The 20,316-nt window shown below is 45.2% G+C and overlaps 1 protein-coding gene across 6 annotated transcripts in view; it reads right to left on the minus strand.

The window, feature by feature from the left end:
• SFMBT2 (Scm like with four mbt domains 2) overlaps positions 1–20,316 on the minus strand; it is a 250,410-nt gene that overhangs the window by 42,805 nt on the left and 187,289 nt on the right. For all 6 annotated transcript variants that reach the window (XM_077945707.1, XM_028825950.2, XM_028825951.2 and 3 more), the window contains 3 exons: positions 19,186–19,312; positions 3,467–3,580; positions 132–174 (listed from right to left, as the gene is read on the minus strand). In XM_077945707.1, the coding sequence (XP_077801833.1) occupies positions 132–174; positions 3,467–3,580; positions 19,186–19,312 (284 nt within the window). The remainder of the gene's footprint in view (positions 1–131; positions 175–3,466; positions 3,581–19,185; positions 19,313–20,316) is intronic.

Raw genomic sequence — 20,316 nt, forward strand, 5'->3', positions numbered from 1 at the left:
TTCTACTGCTACCTCTACTTGGGTGCTATTTGCTAGATAACACCAATAAAAACAGCCATGCTTCCCATCCTCCATAAAGACACTACAGTTCATCGGTATACAGTACAGTCGGGGAGGAAAAAAGCACGTACTGTTTCTCTGGTTGCACAACTGCAATCTTTCTCTTCTTTTGTGCTGTAGAAAAGGCAAAGGGGAAAAAAGAAAGTCAGCTTTGTTAGTGGGGCAAATCCATTTTTAAAAATAGGTTATAAAGTAAAAAGGTACCCATTTTAAAGTAGTAATTTAAATGCTGAAAAGTTATGTCACTCATGCCACAATTTCCTATCAGTTTCTTCTAGTATAGGACAGACATTAACTCACCAGATGTCAGATCTTAGTACAACTTAGTTCATGTAATCTGATCATTACACTAGCTACTTCATTTTTAAATGTGCATCTAAGAAAGCAAAAGGGTACACCTGCTGTATCTCACGTAAGCACACACGTTCAGATCAATTGTTGCAAGCAATTATCCAGAATGATTTTTTTCCGAGAAAAATTGTGATGAAGCAAATCATGTGACCATCACAGTACTCTCCTGAAGTGCTGTCAGAGGCATGCATGTCAACTCAAACATGTTATTCACAAAAGGAGAACCAGGAGCTCACAAATATGCCTGGTCAAACATTGACATAAATGAGCAAATAGTGATTTATTTGGATAAGAACATTTCCAGTTTATATTTATAACTGATTCGGATCACCTTAACAAAAATAGACCAAAGCTTTTGGCATCTACTAACTTTGGCTCAGATAATCCTACATCTTCCAACATAAGCATACATTAATTCCAAAAAAACTTCTAAAGCTGCTAGAGTCTGGCAGGTTTGGAGTTGGAGTTTGCCTCTTTAAAGCAAAATGTATGTGCAAGAAATGCAAGCAAAAATAAATAAGAAAAATACTCAATAAGATCCCACCTACTCTTGACTATTGGACATTCAACTCCAGTTATTACTACAAAAAGGTCCACACTAAGGATCTGTCAGGTGAAAAGTGAGTTTGGAATACTTGTCTCCCCTGGTCTTTGTTAACGGGGTGAGGACGCCTGACCCCCTGGGAAAGAGCCAAGCACAACAGACAGATCCAAAATCCTAAGGAACGAGGAAACTTTACAGCGTTTACCTTAACCTGTACGTGATTGTGCTACAGAAAACCCCAAAGCACCTGCACCCTCCCAAATCCATGTGAAGGGGGGAGGAAAAGGATCTAGGACATCAGGTTCTGTTTGAGGGACAACAAGGACAAAGGGGATTGGAACCCCAACCCCAGGACAACACTCAGGTTGGGGAGAACCTATTGGCCATGCTGGCTGAGCAAGGTCAGAATCTGCAGCATTTTTTTTTTTTTTTTTTGAGACAGAGCAGAGTATCACTCTGTCGCCCAGGCTGGAATGCAGTGGCATGATCTCAGTTCACTGCAACCTCTGCCTCCCAGATTCAAGCGATTCTCGTGCCTCAGCCCTCCGAGTAGCCGGAATGACAGGTATGTACCACTATGCCTGGTTAATTTTTTGTATTTTTAGTAGAGATGCGGTTGTGCCATGTTGGCCGGGCTGGTCTCGAGCTCCTGACCTCAGGTGATCCACCTGTCTCGGCCTCCCAATGTGCTGGGATTAGAGACGTCAGCCACCAAGCCTGGCCAGAATCTGCATCATTTTAAGAGACAGGGGAAAAGAATGTCCTCGAGATTAAAATAATTGTTGTACACTCAATGTTTTAGAAATATTTTTAAGTAAGGGGAAACTATTACTCCAACTGAATGAGATCCATTGAGCAGGATGGTTTAGGAAAAGGAGAATCCCATAGAATCCAGCTGTCTCTAATGTGAACTACCTGCTTGTTTCACACACATAATGTCCTCTGGTGCTCTTAATAATGCTAACTAAAGGAGCCCTGAAACTCTGTTGCCACTGGGGAACGTGAAGTCAGCTATGCAATGGAACTGTGTTTCCAGCAATGTTGTGAGAGTCTTCAGAAGTGGCCACAGAACAGGCTGTTAGGAAGAAGTTAAGTTGGTGCCTAAATTCCACCAAGAAAATGACAGAGACGGAATCTCTTTAACAGTTAAACCTGTAATCTCTAAGGACTCATCATTTTAAATAACACTTCTGATATGCATTAGGGTAGAATAATAAGTGCAATGATTTATTAGGCTAGAAGATTTTAAAATGGTACCATTTTGTGATAATAACCTACAATAATATGTTAAAACACACGGTTGGCCAGGCACAGCCACAGTGTAATCCCAGCATTTTGGGAGGCCAAGGCAGGCGGATCACTTGAGGTCAGGAGTTAGAGACCAGCCTGACCAACATGGTGAAACCCCGTCTCTACCAAAAATACAAAATTAGCTGGGCATGGTGGCGCATGCCTGTTATCTCAGCTACTCGGGAGGCTGAGGCAGCAGAATCACTTGAACCCGGGAGGTGGAAGGTTGCAGGAGCTGAGATCGGGCCATTGCGCTCCAGCCTGGGCAACAAGAGCGAAACTCTGTCTAAAAAAAAAATTGTTGCATGTATTTAAATGTGCATGCGTGTGTGTGCACACATGTATGAATGGGCATGTACTACTGGGTTGTTTAACTGTTAATATTGGTTATTTGGTATTTCTGTAACCAAAGAGATGTGTGGTAATACGCTTTATAAAGTACAGCTGAAATATCAGCTATTAGTTACTGTTAAGAGTAGACTGTTTATTTATTTTTTGAGACAGAATCTCACTCTGTCACCCACGCTGGAGTCTACTGGTGCTTGGATGCCATCTTTGCTCACTGCAGTGCTGACCTCCTGGGCTCAGGCAACCCTCCTACCTCAGCCTCCAGAGTAGCTGGAGACATGTGCCACCCTGATGGACTAATTTACTTATATATGTACTTCTTTTCTCATGTATATACAGTATCTCACTGTGTTGCCCAGGCTGGTCTCAAAATCCTGGGCTCAAGCATTCTCCTGCCTTAGCCTCCCAAAGTGCTGAGATTACAGGAATGAGGCACTGTGCCTCGCCTGGCTAAGTGTTTATAAGAATGTCAGTAAATTATTGGAACCAATTATGATTCTGTTAGGAGAAGCTACATGAGAAAAATCAGTTCTTTTAAATAAATGATAACACAATAATATAGTATCTAACTTATTTTTTTCACATCGAAACAATGAATTGGATAAAAAACTGAGAGTGATGTTTCAGGTATTTTTTCTCCGCCTCTCTGTGACTTTCAACTGTCCCTCACTGTTAAAGTTTGTCAACCTGTGATATCATTTCATACAAACACTTAAAGATTAAATGAGATCACGAAAACATGGGTTCTCAGTGGAAAAGCAAAAATCTTATTTGTTCTTTAGAACGTGGTTATAATTTCTTTCTGAAGCTGCCGATTTACTCACGAAAATTACTGGTGTCATCCACCACCCCCCTCAACTGGGAACCACTTACAGACTGTTTTGTGTGGTGTAGTCAAAGGGTAAGAATTGGCTTCACACCAGCCCACTGGGAAGATGTCCATGGACTCCACATCGACAATGACCTCTGGAATAGGGGTCTGCAGCCCTGCATGGGAAGAAGCGGAGAAAAGAGGTACGAACAGATCTTACCAACAAAGAAACAGAAGGACAACAGTAATAGAGCATCCCCAACATGGCGGAAAACATTCCTTTATACATTAAAAAACAAAAACAAAATAGCAGCCATATGGAAGAGAGGACTTTAGAGGAGTCTTTAGTCTCATCACAGACACAAATGCTTGAAATATAAAAAGGCAGGGATAAAAGGGGTTCAAATAAAGTGAGGGTTTGGAAAAACAGAGATACTCCACCCTAAAAATAAAAGAAGAAGAAGGACTGTAGGAAAAGATTAGCATTGGAGCAGGATTGGCTGAAAGAGAGACCGGGCATCCCCCTGTCCTAAGAACAGCTCTGGGGTTAAGGGAATGTATCGGAGCTTGGGGTGGGACCTCAGGGCCCACATCTAAGCCTTCACGATGTGCTCCACCCAACACCAAGTAAAGGCAACCTTCAATGAAAGAAAGTCAAACGTCACAGCTAAACGGAACCAGTAAACCTCAAAAACAAGGTTTATGAGCAGTGTACATGGACAAGGCCCTTCTCTAGGAAACGTGTCAACTTATCAGTTTGGAGTTACTTTGTTTTGAATTCAGTCTGTGGCCTGTAGACTTTGGCTATGCCATGGAAAAGTCACTTATGTAGCAATGTCTAAAAGATCCCACTAAAAAGTGGGACCTGATGACTATCACACCCTGTTTCATAATTACAGTCATGCCTTGTGATGACCTGGCTTCACAGCCATGAAACTCTGAAAAAGAAAAGAAGTCTGGATTTAACAGCAGCAAAAGTTTCAAGGAGCTCTGGCTACGGAGAGAATAAATTTGGAACCAGTTAAAAGAAGAAAATTTGACACCAAATCAATAGTTAAGGGAAAAAAACACTTTGAACCAGGAATCAAGAGTTAAGAGCTCCATTAATAGATGGTGACCCATGGACTCTGACCCCTGAATCCAGCTCTGCTTTGGTTTCCTCATTGAGAACTAAGATGAAAATAACATGGTGGCTGGGCACGGTGGCTCATGACTGTAATCCCAGCTCTTTGGGAGGCCAAGGCAAGCAAATTGCTTGAGCCCAGGAGTTGAAGATCAGCCTGGGTAACATGGTAAGACCTCGTCTCTACAAAAAATACAAAATTAGCCTGGCATGGTGGCATGCACCAGTAGTCCTAGCTACTCAGGAGGCCGAGGCAGGAGGATTGCCTGAGTCCAGAAGTTTGAGACCAGCCTGGCCAATATGAAGAAACTTTGTCTCTACAAAAAATACAAAATTAGCCTGGCATGGTAGCAGGTGCCCATGGTCCTAGCAACTTGAGAGGCTGAGGTGGGAGGATCGCTCACATCTGGGAGGTCAAGGTTGCAGTGATCAGTGATTGCACCAATGCACTCTGGCCTAAGTGACAGAGTGAGATGCTGTCAAGAAAGAAGAAAAGAAAGAGAGAAAGAGAGAGAGAGAGAGAGGGAAGGAAGGAAGGAAGGAAGGAAGGAAGGAAGGAAGGAAGGAAGGGGAAGAAGGGAGGGAGGGAGGGAAGGGAGGGAGGGAGGGAGGGAGGAAGGAAGGAAGGGGAAGGAGGGAGGGAAGGAAGGAAGGGAGGGGAAGAAGGGAGGGAGGGAAGGAAGGAAGGGGAAGGAGGGAGGGAGGGAAGGAAGGAAGGAAGGAAGGGGAAGAAGGGAGGGAGGGAGGGAAGGGAGGGAGGGAGGAAGGGAGGAAGGAAGGGGAGGGGGGAGGGAAGGGAGGGAGGGAGGAAGGGAGGAAGAAAGGAAGGGAGGGAGGGAGGAAGGGCGGGAGGAAGGGAGGGAGGGAAAGAAAATAACGCGGTGAGTCCCATTACCATCCATGTCATCTCACAACATCTGAAGAATTTTGAATCACATCCTCCCTCCCCACCAAAACCGTAACTTCATGAAGCTAAATACCAACAACCAAACACAAAATGGTCCTAAATCTGGTGCGAGCTCCGCCAGCTCTGACTTTTCATCATCGAGTAGACACGGTGAAGAAGGAGTATGTTAGTTGCTAAACGTGGGGTTCCAATTTAGAGTTAAGCCAATATATTGGTGTATCTCAGGTGCTCTGAACAGGGACAGCAGGTGCTCAGACACACATACTATCATTGCCATTCATCATTTTGAACTTTTGATTGGTTCCCAAATCAATTATCATGATTGTCAGTCTTAACTTTTTAAATGTTTAATTCCCCTATAATTTAAAGAATATAGAATTTAAAGGAATGCTAGGAGGTTTACAGGGATTATTTTTGAACAACGTTAAATAGACATCGTTTCTTTCTAATATTATAAGACTTGACCAATATTTAACCTAACTGCTAAAGGAATCAAACAAGAAAGAATATGCTCAAAACAGACAAAACGTAAAGAAACTCTCCCAGAGGCATCCAATGTGGAAGTGCCTCTGCCTGTCCTGAAGGGTGTGGGATTGATTCTCCAGAGTCCAACAAAGTGGGTCCCTGGGCAGGTTCCCGGTACACAAGGTCATTTTCTCCTCCGCAGACCCAAAAAGCATTTGTTTCTCAGCTACTCAAAAATTTTGCTAACAGGTTAGATTCATCTACTAAATATATTTATATTTCCAGATTTGTATTTAGCTACAAATAAGATTTTCAAGGTCATTAAAAGTAGTACTTCAAAAGGAAGCATAAAAGTAACTTTATACTGGGAGGCTGAGGTGGGCGGATCACTTGAGGTCAGGAGTTCGAGACCAGCCTGCCCAATACAGCAAAACCCCGTCTACTAAAAATACAAATTAGCTGGGCGTGGTGGGGGTGCCTGTAATCCCAGCTACTTGGGAGGCTGAGGCAGGAGACTCACTTGAACTTCAGAGGTGGAGGTTACAGTGCGCTGAGATCATGCCACTACACTCCAGCCTGGACAATAAAAGTGAGACTCTGTCTCAAGAAAAACAAAACAAAACAAAAACCAAAAAAACTAACTTTATGACTTATACCTTCCTAAATTACGACTTTCATCTTCCAATGTTCTGCTAGTTCAAACATCACATCGTATGGCTTTAATATACATACTTCAGTACAATGTATACATTAGTATATAGGTAGGTCCGTCTTTACCATACTTTAGAATCCTTTGATCAAGTTTCCCATCCAATTAAACAAGTATTTATGAGGTCACATGTGTCTATTAAATAAGAACTGATAGAAAAGTCAGTTATCTATCACCTGGGAAAGTGTTCCTGACCCTGAACAAATCCCATTCCAAATAATGGGTACCAACTCTTCATTTCCCTTTACCAAGCTTATGAATCTACATTTATCTGGCTGGATTCAGACAAACAAACTAATTATTTTCCAAGATAGGAGACCCAAGAGCATGTCAAATAGTCCATTGAAAGAATGTCCACCATGCTCCTCCTTGATTATTTGAGGACGGCCAAAAGTACATAGGCAAAGCCGAATGTTCCACTGAAGACCTGTATGATTTTACAGAAAAATCCTGACGCGTCGCTTCTCGGCCTTTTGGCTAAGATCAAGCGAAAAATCCCCAACACACAACACAAGACCATGCTCAGTCTCTCGACTTTGCCTAAGCTGCATCCGGTCAGCATGGATTCTACTTGTTTATTTTCATCCAGAACCTTCGTTTCAAAAACCATGAGGAAGCTGAATTCCCCATCTATGGGAAAGCACTTAAGTAAATCTGGGTACATCCATGTGAGGGAATATTCTGCAGCTATAAAAAAGAATCAGACACCTCTTAATATACTCATACACACAGATCTCCAAGATGCATTGCCGAGTATAAAACGCAGGATGCTGAACATTGTGCATATATAGTATGCTACCATCTGTTTAAAAGGGGGAGATAACATATATTCGTATGTGCATAAAATAAATCTGGAAGGAAATGCAAAATGCTAACCCAGTGGGCGTCCACAGGGAAAGGAACCAGGTGGCTGGAGGCCGGGGGCACAGGAGTGGAGGGAGAATCTGACCCAGGATACACCTTTATGATTTTTTGGCCTTTGTGAATGAGTTCCCTATTTTACAACCAAAGCCTCCGCAATCACCACCATTGTAACAACACAGCCAAAGATACCCGGAGAAGAAAGTAGGACTCTCATACATAAATACGGTATTGCCACAGAGGTCAGATTAATGAGGGGCCAATTACCATAAAGGAAAACAAAACTAAACAGCAATCAACATTTCGCTTTCTAAGAGAACAAAGACTTTCCGTACTCACAAACTAAATTCATAAGAACACAGATTTCTGAGAATCTCTTTGGAACCTTAAAAGAGTTCTGCAGCTTGCTACCCCCTTGTCCCCGGTTCAGCAGAATGCAGAGGTCCACCTGCCGCTCGCACTGCAACCGCACCCCGGCTCCACCCAGCCGATGACACAGGGGACTGTAATCGAGACGGTGACCTACGCTACCCAGAACCCTGGGATGAAAAAGGAGATGCTTATGGCTTGGGAGGACACCTGTGTGTCTGTCTTCCTAGGAACACAATTCTATCAGACTCCTAAAATTATGTAATTACTTCACTCCCAGCGAGTCATAGGAGAAAGCACGAGCGTGCATGAGCCTGCGGTGAGAGACGCCACACGGCTGCAGAGGTAAGAGGGACCCAGGGCGAGGGAGGCTACAAGCCCACCGCGAGGAGGCAAATGCATTCCTCCTCCTTCAGGAAGAAAATTGGCACAACTGCTTCCACTCAGTTAAAGGCTGGAATAAGAAGGCAAAGAAGCATTTAAGGGAACACCTTGCCTAAGAAATGTCCCTACTGAAAGTTAAAGGGCTCGACAAATGCTGACAGGCTCCAGTGTGAGATCAACAGACAAAATACCGGCAGAACGCAAAGCTGGTGTTAGTGCCCACAAGCAAGACCTGGATGCTGGAAGCCCCACCTGCCCTCCGGGCCTGTTCCCTTAAAAGATGCCTATCAAGAAGCCCAGTGTGCAGATCCTCCCTGGGTCAGCTCTGGAGCCGAAGGCCTGGGAAAACAAAAACAAAAACAAATGGTGGGCGGGATCAAGGTATCATAGGAAACAGGCTGAAGGAAACAACAGAAATGGGATTAGACAGCTATGTGGGGAGAGGGCGGCGGGCGAGGAAAGAGAGAGGAGAGAGACCCACACAGTAGTAAACGCAGTGCTTACTCTAGTCCAAGCGTTCAATCCTCACAACAACCCTAAGAGATAGGGGGTATTTTCATCCCCATTTCAGAGATCAGTAAACTGAGGCGCAGGAAGAAGTCAAGCAGCCGGTAAGTGGCGGCTGAAGGATTTAAACCTGGGCAGTCCAGCTCCAGAGCCTTAGAGAGCACCTGGGGTAGGCGGCTATCCTCCTTCCTGGTTTTTATTTCTGGGGGGGGTATGTGTCTAGCATCTGTCTCCCTCCGGCTAGGGCCCCATACAGTTTTTGCAGAATTCCCACCATGTAGTAGCTGTTGCCTGCTGCTACAGGAGAAGTCAGGTCAATCCCGGACCCACAGGCAGATGAGGGCAGGCTCGGGACCCCTTCAGTGAGAACGTGCTCACCGGGAAGCCACAAGCATCACAGGCGCAGCTGGGAAACCTGAACTCTGCCGTGGTTCCTGCTGCAGAGCCTTCTGGAGAGGCGATTCCCCGGCCTCTGGTCAACAGTCTTCCCAAATCATTCCCAACGGACTTACGACAGCCAGAGCCAGTTCTGCTGCTGGCCTCCAACACCTAACAGAGCACCAGCCTTCCAAACAAACACATGCGGCGGGGTTAAACGCCGCTTCCCCGAGACAGCTCCTGCGGGTCGCCTGCTCCAACTGCCTGGAAAATACTGTTCCTGTATTCTCAGCGGCTGAAGCAGCTTCTCCCACTAAGGTTTCATACAGGCCATGCTGCTTCTTTTTTAAGGTTTTAAAACCACCCACCCTGGCTTGAAATGTAATTATTTTCACATTTACATGTTCCCTTGTTTCAGTTTTGCAAGGATCTCCAAAATGCCTATGAACCACCTGACCTTTTTGCCAGTTACGGAAAAATTTAAGGGCTGTGTTCTGCAGCTGGTCTCCTAAACATTCCAGGTGGGCTCAGACCGGTTTCTCTGAACCACACCATGCCTTCCCCATCTGACCTACTGGAGTGCTTTACAAACTCTAGGCTGCATGAGAAACATCTGCGGAGGGAGACTTTGCAAATGCAGATTCCCAGAGACACTGCTACGGGACTCAGGACTCGGAGGCACTAGGTCTGGGAGAAATGTGCATGCTAATAGGACCCCGTTGACTTGGATGTGGAGGGCAGTTTGCTGGAACTCGGTCATCAGTCATAGAGACAAACCTGTCAAGGAGTTTCTGAATTTTAGCTTCCAGCATAAAAGATCTCACTGTCCCAAACTCGGTTGGCCAAACAGCAGTTCTTAACGGACTGCTGTATCTTAAATCGCTATTTCGTTCAGGAATACACATTTTACTTCTTCCTCATATCTACTCAGCAAATGCTGAGCGAGCAAAGTGCACAGGACTGTCTGTAAAAACATGGTACGTTTTGTCAGGCGCACGGAGAGGAGCAGAGCCCTGCGGGACGGTGCCCAGCACCAACAACCAAATCAGGAGGCTTGCAGACACGAGCGCTCCTTTTGGCTGGATCACAGGCTCCTGCAGGTGGCAAATCTGAAGAGAAAAGTGCTGCCTAATAATAATATCAGCAATCTCCATTTACTGCGCAACGACTACTACGAGCTAACCATGACTCTTACACTCTGTCGATGTTCGTCCACTCACCACCATCCTATGAGAGACTCTATCACTAGCTCTTTTATACAGCTGTACAAATAAAAAAGATTTTACACTCAGAAAAGTGCCAAGGTCACACATCCTGGATGCATATGTGCCTACAGAGGATGGGTTGCTGAGTGGCATGTTATGGAATTTAGTCTCTACTTGATAGCAAAGACTTGGAACCAAGCCAAATGCCCATCAGTGATAGACTGGATAAAGAAACCGTGGCACATATACAACATGGAATACTATGCAGCCATAAAAAAGAATGAGTTCATGTCCTTTGCAGGGACATGGATGAAGCTGGAAACCATCATCCTCAGCAAACTAACACAGGAACAGAAAACCAAACACTGCATGTTCTCACTCATAAGTGGGAGTTGAACAATGAGAGCACATGGACACAGGGAGGGAAACAACACACACTGGGGTCTGTCAGGGGGTGGGGGTAAGGGAAGGGAGAGCATTAGGACAAATACTTATTACATGCGGGGCTTAAAACCTAGATGGCGGGTTGACAGGTGCAGCAAACCACCATGGCACATGTATACCTATGTAACAAACCTGCACGTTCTGCACATGTATCCCAGAACTTAAAGTAAAATTAAAAAATTAAAAAAAAAAAAAAAGAAACACAGACCTACTGTGTATTAGGAGGAAGGCAATGCCTGTATTTTACAGAAATAGCCTCAAAGCCCCGTGAAGAGGGCAGAGAGAGCAGGTAGGAGGCGGCTGAAATCACAGAGCCAGGGAGGAGGGCCTGAGTGCAATGTGGGGGCCGGAAGAGGCCAGGCGGAGGCCTGGACTGAAGTGACTCATGGGCTGTGGGGGGCGGTGGGAGGGCAGGAATTACTGTAGAGTTTCTAACTTTGAGGACGCCGTGGCTTCCGACCTGGGTGAATAACGGCGTCATTCGTCAGGCAGGACGCTCACGGAGGAGAGCAGAGAGGGGCTCTGCTGGTTCTGCCGGTTCTGCCAGTGAGTTCTGTTCTGGAAACGCTGCTGCCACGTGGAGATGTTTTGCAGGGATGGAAAGGGAGTTGTGAGTGTGATGCCACGGGCGCGGGCACTCAGATCCACGTGTGATGCCATAGGCGCGGGCACTCAGATCCGTGTGTGACGCCACGGGCGCGGGCGGTCAGATCCCTGTGTGATGCCATGGGCGCAGGCACTCAGATCCGCGTGTGACGCCACGGGCGCGGGCGGTCAGATCCCTGTGTGATGCCATGGGCGCAGGCACTCAGATCCGCGTGTGACGCCACGGGCGCGGGCGCTCAGATTCGCGTGTGATGCCATGGGCGTGGACGCTCAGATCCCTGTGTGATGCCATGGGCGCGGGCACTCAGATCTGCGTGTGACGCCACGGGCGCGGGCGGTCAGATCCCTGTGTGATGCCACGGGCGCAGGCACTCAGATCCGCGTGTGACGCCACGGGCACGGGTGCTCAGATCCGCGTGTGACGCCACGGGCGCGGGAGCTCAGATCCCTGTGTGATGCCATGGGTGTGGGCGGTCAGATCCACGTGTGACGCCACGGGCACGGGTGCTCAGATCCGCGTGTGACGCCACAGGCGCGGGCGGTCAGATCCCTGTGTGATGCCACGGGCGCGGGCGCTCAGATCCGCGTGTGACGCCACCGGCGCGGGCGCTCAGATCCGCGTGTGATGCCATGGGTGCGGGCGCTCAGATCCCTGTGTGATGCCATGGGCGTGGGCGCTCAGATCCGTGTGTGACGCCATGGGTGCGGGCGCTCAGATATGTGTGTGATGCCATGGGCGTGGGCGCTCAGATACGTGTGTGATGCCATGGGCACGGGCGCTCAGATACGTGTGTGATGCCATGGGCACGGGCGCTCAGATACGTGTGTGATGCCATGGGCGTGGGCGCTCAGATACGTGTGTGACGCCATGGGCGCGGGCGCTCAGATCCGCGTGTGATGCCATGGGTGCGGGCACTCAGATCCGTGTGCACAGCATGACCATCCGAAGCCACGGAGAAAGACAAGGCCATGCTCGGCACAGATGGCTGAAAAGCAGGACTGGGGGGATTCTAACCTCCACATCGGAGAAAAGCAGAGTGAAGGAGAGGCCAAGAAAAGTCATCTGGGGAGGAGCTGACAGTGGGAAGGGAGCCCTGACACCCCAGGACTTCGCAGAAGATGGGAGGAGACAGAGGAGCAACCGAGGAAGGACAAGCATTGCCAGGAGGAAAGGAGTGGGAATGTCCAGAGACAGAAGTCACCAAGGGTGGTAGAAACATACTGAAAATAAAACATCACGAGTAAAAAGCAAGAAACAACCAACCAAAGCAGGAGATGGAGAATATACGCGATCCCTCTTAACAAAAGGTTGAGAAAACGTCCAGCATCTTCCGGCCACCACTCCTATGAACACAAGCCACTGTAGCAGGTGAAGAGAGGGCAGTGGCCCCCCCAGGTTGAGGAACTTCCCCTGTGGGTTGCTGTGCTGTGTACCTGCCTTGGAGGCTGGGTACAAATGAAGCAAGTGGAGAAGGAAAGGCCAGTGTAACAGCATGAGTTCAGAGAACCATCCCACCTCCACCAATGGGCTGAGACCCAGTCAGATAAATGGGAAGACGCCATCAGACAATTCCAGAGTGATGCATTTCTTAAGATGGGCAAAGGAAAGATTAGATTTATTCCTGAGCTATCACTGCTTCTTGTGTTTAAATACCTATGAGGAAATTCTACAGACTTATGGGATCCCCACACTGCTCTCCAAACACACTTGCGGAAATCAGTAACTGCACACATACTGGACCTGCCTTGCATGTAAGTGCTGTGCTTGTCAGTGTGGAATGTGAAGTTCATGGTACAAGGAGGCAATTCCTAAACTCCAAAATCTTACTGTCCAAAGCTGTACACAGCAGATTCCTAGCTTGATACCTGTAGGGTGTGTTTTGTCATTATTTATTTTTTCCACCCATTCAAAGCACAAAAACACTAAACGCAGATTCCCTGCCTGTTTTAATTTATAACGGGGCTCCCCAGTTCAAAACTGGGTTTTGTTATTCGCATTCTAAAGCTCTCTTCAACAATTTCTGCAGCGGTAACAACTGAAAGAGTGAAATAACTCAGACGTAAGGAAGTCTGCTTGTCTTCCTAACTCTTGTGACATGAAAGGCATTTCTGCCTCAACTAAAAGGCTAAAATAGCACTGGGGAAGAGAGGGCTGATCACATTCCTTCTAAATAGAAGGAAAAGTGTATGAATCATGATGAGGACAAAAACAGAGAAAACAGGCTGGGCATGGTGGCTCACACCTGTAATCCCAGCACTTTGGGAGGCCAAGGTGGGCAGATCACTTGAGCCCAGGAGTTTGAGACCACCCTGGGCAACAGAGTGGGACCCCCATCTCTACTAAAAATACAAAAGAAACTAGCCAGGTGTGGTGACACGTGCCTGAAATCGCAGATACTCAAGAGGCTGAGGTGGAAGGATCATTTGAAGAGTTTGAGGCTGCAGTGAGCTGTGATTGCACCACTGCACTCCAGTCTGGGCGACAGAGCAAGACCCTGTCTCAAAACAAAACAAAAATATACAGAACATCTTCCAAATGTTTCCTATGGTCTTGAACCTGTTTTAGGTGATCTCCATAGATTAATGAATGTTGCAATCAGGGGTTGTTTTATCCAACCAAGTACATGGGGGCTCCAGGGCACTGCTCTGCTCAACCAAGCACTAGAATCCCTCCCTAGGCGATCTGACCCTGGGTTCACCTGCACGGCTCATATCCATGGAGGCAGGGCCCCGCAGAGGCAGCACAGAACCCTGCAGGGAGGAAAGTCTGCTGCAGGTGCCAGAGGGCGGCTGGCCGATGTCTGACTCAACTTCATAGACATACAAAGGGCCTGACCTGCTTCCCTTCTCCCTCCCTGCTCTGTTTGGCTTGAGGGTCTACTAGGGATGTCCCCCACCCCCACTCCATGCATCAAACACAGCAGACAAACTCACTGGGCGGTATAGACCCCTGTGGGATTGTCTGTTCATCCCAGCCACCAGCAGCAGCTCAGTGCCTAAGACTTGAGCACATTCCAGGGAACAGGTCCATCACAGAGTCTCTCTCTTCTCTCTGAGAATTTCCTCTTTGTTCTCTCTACTGGTAAATTCTTCCTGGAAACTCTGCTAACTGCTTTAATGCAAACTAAGCCCCTGCCATAAGTAATACCATGATTGCCATTTTAGAAATGGGGAAACCAGGGCTTAAGTAATGTGCCCAAGGCCACAGGGCCACCAGGGACCTGTGTTCATACTTAGCACTGCCTGGCTCCAAATCGCCATGACTGCAGCTGACCCCACTCCCATCGCAGACCCCAGATCATGGTGACTGATATGGTTTGGTGTGTCCCCACCCAAATCTCACCTTGAACTACAGCTCCCCAAATTCCCATGTGGTGTGGGAGGGGCCTGCTGGGAGATCACTGAATCATGGGGGCAGCTTGCCCATGCTGATCTTGTGGTAGTGAATACGTCTCACAAGATCTGATGGTTTTAGAAGGGGTTTCCCTTTTCGCTTGGCCTCATTCTCTCCTGCCGCCGCCATGTAAGACGTGATTTTCAGCTTCTGCCATCATTGTGAGGCCTGTCCAGCCATGTGGAACTGTGACTCCATTAAACCTATTTTTCTTACCAGTCTTGAGTATGTCTTTATCAGCAGCATGAAAACGGACTAATACAGTGACTCATGTGACTACCGAGCTAGCCAGCTGTCCCTCCTCGCCAGCGCCCCAGCTGGCTAGTGCCCCGTTTGCTTCTAAAAGTCTCCTCGTTTAAGCAAAGTTTGTGGTCACCATCCCCACACATCTTGTAGCCTCTGATGAGGGCCTCAGTGTCAAAATTCCTGCCACTTCCTGTGCCTCCTCAGCTGGGATCTCCATCCATATCTTAAAATGCAACTGTCGCTCTTCAAAACTGTCTCCTTCCAAACCTGTTCTTCCTCCTCTGTGTCCCTAGTCCTTTTAATGTGTCCCTGGGGACACTTCCAAGGAAGCCAAGGAAGCAGAACCAGCCCCTCTATCAACTAACTCTTCAGTCCTCCATTAACCACAAGCCACCTACATCTTAATATTCTTGCCAATAGGTGGCCAGGTCTATGAGGACCAAAAAGACAGTATGGCAAATTATGATGAAAGTAGATAAACATAAAGCATTACGATTGATAATAAATCTTGTAAAAGGCCATTTTCAGACAAATCCAGCATGATTTGACTCATGTGAGGTACCTGAAGTCATCAACTTCATAGAGACCGGAAGGAGGATGGTGCTGGTCAGGGGCTAAGGAGGGAAGGCAGACTTTAATGGGGAGAGAGTTTCAGTTTTGCAAGATGAAAAATGTTCCAGAGATGGATGGTGGTGATGGGTATATAACAGGGCAAATAAACTTTAGGCCACTGAACTGTATAATTTACAATGACTGAAGTAGTTAATTTGATGTTACATATATTTTAAAACCATTTTTAAAGATGAAAATTTTTTTCAATAAAATATCTCAATGAAACCACCCAAAAGTTCTTGTCAATCTGTTGCATTACTTGCTAAACATGAGCTAGAAATCTACCAGGTCTCATTTGAAGTGCAATGTAAGTGGTGCATGTACATATATTTAGCCAGGTGTCCAGGAAAAATAATTCTGAGAAAGAAGACTCCAAAAAAGACGCTAAGGAAGACAACGCAGGCATGCGAACCTTCTTCTGGGCTGAAGAGCTAGGACAGCACACAGAACTGCTGGACCAGTGTATTTGTCCCATAAAAAAAAGGACCGGAAATGAATAGAAAGTCACTTAGTTTGTGGAAAAGCAGAGCTGTGAGTGTGGGAGCCAGTGTGTGCGGCCACAATACTGGAGACCTAAGACTGAAAGTAACTTGTATTATACGAACAATATTCACAGTTACAGGCATGATGACCTGCAGCAGAACACTGACCTAGGAGAAGGCACAGCCTCCTTTCCGGAACGCTGGCCCCATCATCATCAATCATCCTTGCTAACTACCCGTGGTTTCTGAGAGCTTAAGATTCTTTTCAAATATGCACTTAAAATGATATTACATTAATCTCATATATTTTATTCATTGCTCCCTCTTCAACAACAGCCCCTTTAGAGACATGCAAAGAATGAATCAACTTCAAGGGAAGTCAGATATTAACTAGAAAGAATCATTTTAATTACCTAAAAGTGGTCAATCAGTCTAGTGTTGAAAAGACTTCAAATCAATTTAATGCATGAAAATAATGAATAAAATTGTTACAAAGTACTTCATAAATTTAAAGTGTCAAATAAATGGCCTATAATCGGAATAATCATCATTAGATAAAAAAATTTAACAGCCACAAAGTGACCATGATGAATCTCCATCATTTTATCCCCAACATGGAGGAAAGGAAACATCAGATAGATAAAACTGAAATAACGAGAGCTAAGTGCCATTAAGCTGTCACTTTGAAAGGTCGGAGCTTAGTAAGAGCCAAAATCAAAACCGAAACCAAAACAATTCAAGCAAGACCCAGAAAACTGAGTGGAATTTTACTTTATTTGTATGCCATATCTTTTGTAAGTGATGAAAAAGATGTATGATTTTGAGTAATAACTACAGGTAATATCCTATGCAACAGATAATACTCCACAGACTGTTTACAAACCCTTTTTTTTTTTTGAGATGGAGTCTGGCTTTGTCTCCCAGGCTGGAGTGCAGCGGCACAATCTCAGCTCACTGCAAGCTCCGCCTCCCGGGTTCGCACCATTCTCCTGCCTCAGCCTCCCGAGTAGCTGGGACTACAGGCGCCCCCCACCTCGCCCGGCTAGTTTTTTTTGTATTTTTAGTAAAGACGGGGTTTCACCGTGTTAGCCAGGATGGTCTCGATCTCCCAACCTCGTGGTCCACCCGCCTCGGCCTCCCAAAGTGCTGGGATTACAGGCGTGAGCCACCACACCTGGCTACAAACACTTTTTAGAACAATGAATCAGGTCTGGAAAAACGGTCAATGTATATTTTCTGATGTGTTTCCTAACACTAACTAGTTTCCATTACTACCCAGTGAAAACACGCCGGGGAATAAGGAAAAGATCTGACATGAGCTGACTTCTATTTCTTTGCGAGAAAATCGAAAATCTGTATTCAAAGAGAACAGGCCAAAGAAGAAAACACTGCCCAAAATGTTACAGATACACTAAATGTTGTCCATCACTCTTTTTTAAGACGCGGGAAGCCGTAGGGTCTGGTGAATGAAGCAACAGAGAAAATGTCAAGAGCAATGGAATTGAACCTCAGGCAGACCTTAATGGCTTAGCTAGCTTCTCCACCTATAAAAATCAGGACACTCTTACTGCTGTTTGTGTTAGGTAATTAACAGCCATAAAGCATGCTGAAAGTAGAAACTGCTCAATAAATAATGACTGCCAAAGAATTTTAACCATAATGTGCTAAGTAATAAGGATAAAACATGGGCTTTTAACTTGACCATTCTTGTTTTCAAATTAATAATGCAAACAAGAGTCCGATCTCATGAAGATGGCTCAGCATAGTGTTACACAGCAAGTTAAATTTAGTCATTACAAAGTACAGAAGGAATCTTGCTTCTCCAAGAGCAGTTCACCCAACTCTAGGTGGAGCTGTGAAAATAAAGCCATGTTCTATTCTTGTAAGCTACAGACGTGTTACCACGTTGCCTGTGTCTACACTTTCGTTAACTCCAGACAGAGGTCATTCTACTCGAAAACCCACTAAGCAATCAACTTCTTGGGAATCTCCAATTACTTCACATTGATTTTGGAACCCTAAACTTCAGTAACATTTTAAACAATTTTCTGGGAATTGGCAACACAATGATGTCAGCCACAATGACTGCTTTCCACATTTCCAATTCCTTGTACTACAATATGTATGAGATTGTAGGCCTAAGACCTTGGCAGGCATTTTATAGATTCATAGTGAGGAAATAAAAATGGAGATCTTAGTATCAATTCTATGATTTTCCTTCTAAACTTTTTATTCCAAGCGTGATATTGAGTAAGTCGTAAGATTTAAACTATGAACTAGGAGAGCTAACTTAAACTATGAACTAGGAGAGCTAACTTTGTTTTACTATTCATATCTATTCATTTTTGCATATATACCTGAAACAACTACTGAGTATTATGAAATCCTACGAAAAAAAAATTGAAAGAATTATAAATCACAGAAAGATGGGAAAGCCTTGGAGATCAAATCCATTGTAATTATTTCTCACTGAAAACACACTACCTGCAAAATATGGTTTTCTACTTAAATATAAAGTCTGATCAGGATTCTGTTCACAAAATGCAGCATTCTGTGAATTTTCTTACACCTGTAAATATGCTATAGCTATAAAGGGTAGTTTCAACATCACTGAACAAAGAAGCCTAAATTCTGTTTATTAGACATTTGGGGAGAAAGTCATCCTCCAGGTACTATTTTAAGGAGGAACTGAACATCTACATCAAATTAAAGGATATTACCACATTAAAATACAAATGTACAATTTTGTCCTCATAATAACCAAGACCTGGAATCCCAGTTTTAGTGACTCACATTAATTTAATTGTGACATTTGCTTTTCTAATCATAGATGTAAAAAGACCACTGTGTTCCAAACATAATTATCTTGCCAGCATCTCATTGCATGAAATTATTAGTTAAGATGAGAGCCTCTGAATAAATTCATATTTGATTAGTTTCACTTATTTAAGAACCCGGAATAATTTAAGATCTGTTTAAATGAAAGAGAACTAAGGCGACTTCTGAGAAGGGCTGCATTCCTCCACACGTTGCCATTTCGACAAACTCTACAATCCCCCCAGCGACTGCTACCCCCAGCGAGTACGTACCTTCCAGATGAAGCCACATCAGCCGCCCCTTCACACTCACAACGGAGGCCACACACAGTTCTCCTGGATTCCTGGGGTTCACAGCTTCAAGTTTCATGTTCTTTGTGAAACCTCGACTGAATGATGTCTGCAAGAGAAATGGGACCAACACTGAACCAGTGCTGACGCAGCAGGACAAAGCTGGGCAGATGAAGAAAGAGAAAGAAATGCATGCACATGCATCTCACATCAACAAGACAGGCTCACGTACGTGTTTGTCCTTCCCACCGTTCATGAAGAACCAGGTGGTCTTCATTTTTGTTTCCCAGAAATTAGAACTATGCCTAGCACATAGTAGGTGCCTAATAATATTTGTTAAACGAGTGAGAGTATGAATTCATTCTCCTTCCAGTTCCATATGCACCCTTCCTTCTATGGGATCACTGAAGCACACACCATTTCCTCCACCTTCCTATACCCATTGATAACAGTTCAAGTGGGTACACGAAGTTTCCATCTGGCATCATTTTCCTTTAAAGGAAATGGGAAGAATATCCTTTAGAAATTTTCATAGTAAAAGGCTGGGTGCGGTGGCTCACACCCGTAATCCCAGCACTTTAGGAGGCTGAGGCAGGTGGATCACTTGAGGTCAGGAGTTCAAGACCAGTCTGGCTAACATGATGAAACTCCAACTTTACTAAAATACAAAAATTAGCTGAACATGGTGGCGCACGCCTGTAATCCCAGCTACTCAGGAGGGTGAGGCAGGAGACTCACTTGAACCTGGGAGGCAGAGGTTGCAGTGAGCTGAGATCTCGCCACTGCACTCCAGCCTGGGCAACAGAGTGAGACCCCGTCTCAAACGAAAAAAAAAAAAAAAAAAAGATTTTTTCGTAATAGTGTAGGTCTTTTTGATGATGAATTCTTGTGGTTTTACTTGAAATTATCTTTATTTTCCTTTGTTCTTTTTGTCCATTGCTAATTTTGTTTATCGCTATTATTTATTGCTTTTTGTTTATTATTATCTTTTTAAGATCACTTTAAACATTTTTACATAGAGTAAAATTCAGTCTTTTGGGTATACTGTTCTCTGAGTGTAGGGCTGTGAGACCAGCGCATTTCACTATGCAGCTATAACCACAATCAACACAC

Source organism: Macaca mulatta, chromosome 9, assembly GCF_049350105.2.
Source record: "Macaca mulatta isolate MMU2019108-1 chromosome 9, T2T-MMU8v2.0, whole genome shotgun sequence".
Classification (NCBI taxonomy): domain Eukaryota; kingdom Metazoa; phylum Chordata; class Mammalia; order Primates; family Cercopithecidae; genus Macaca; species Macaca mulatta.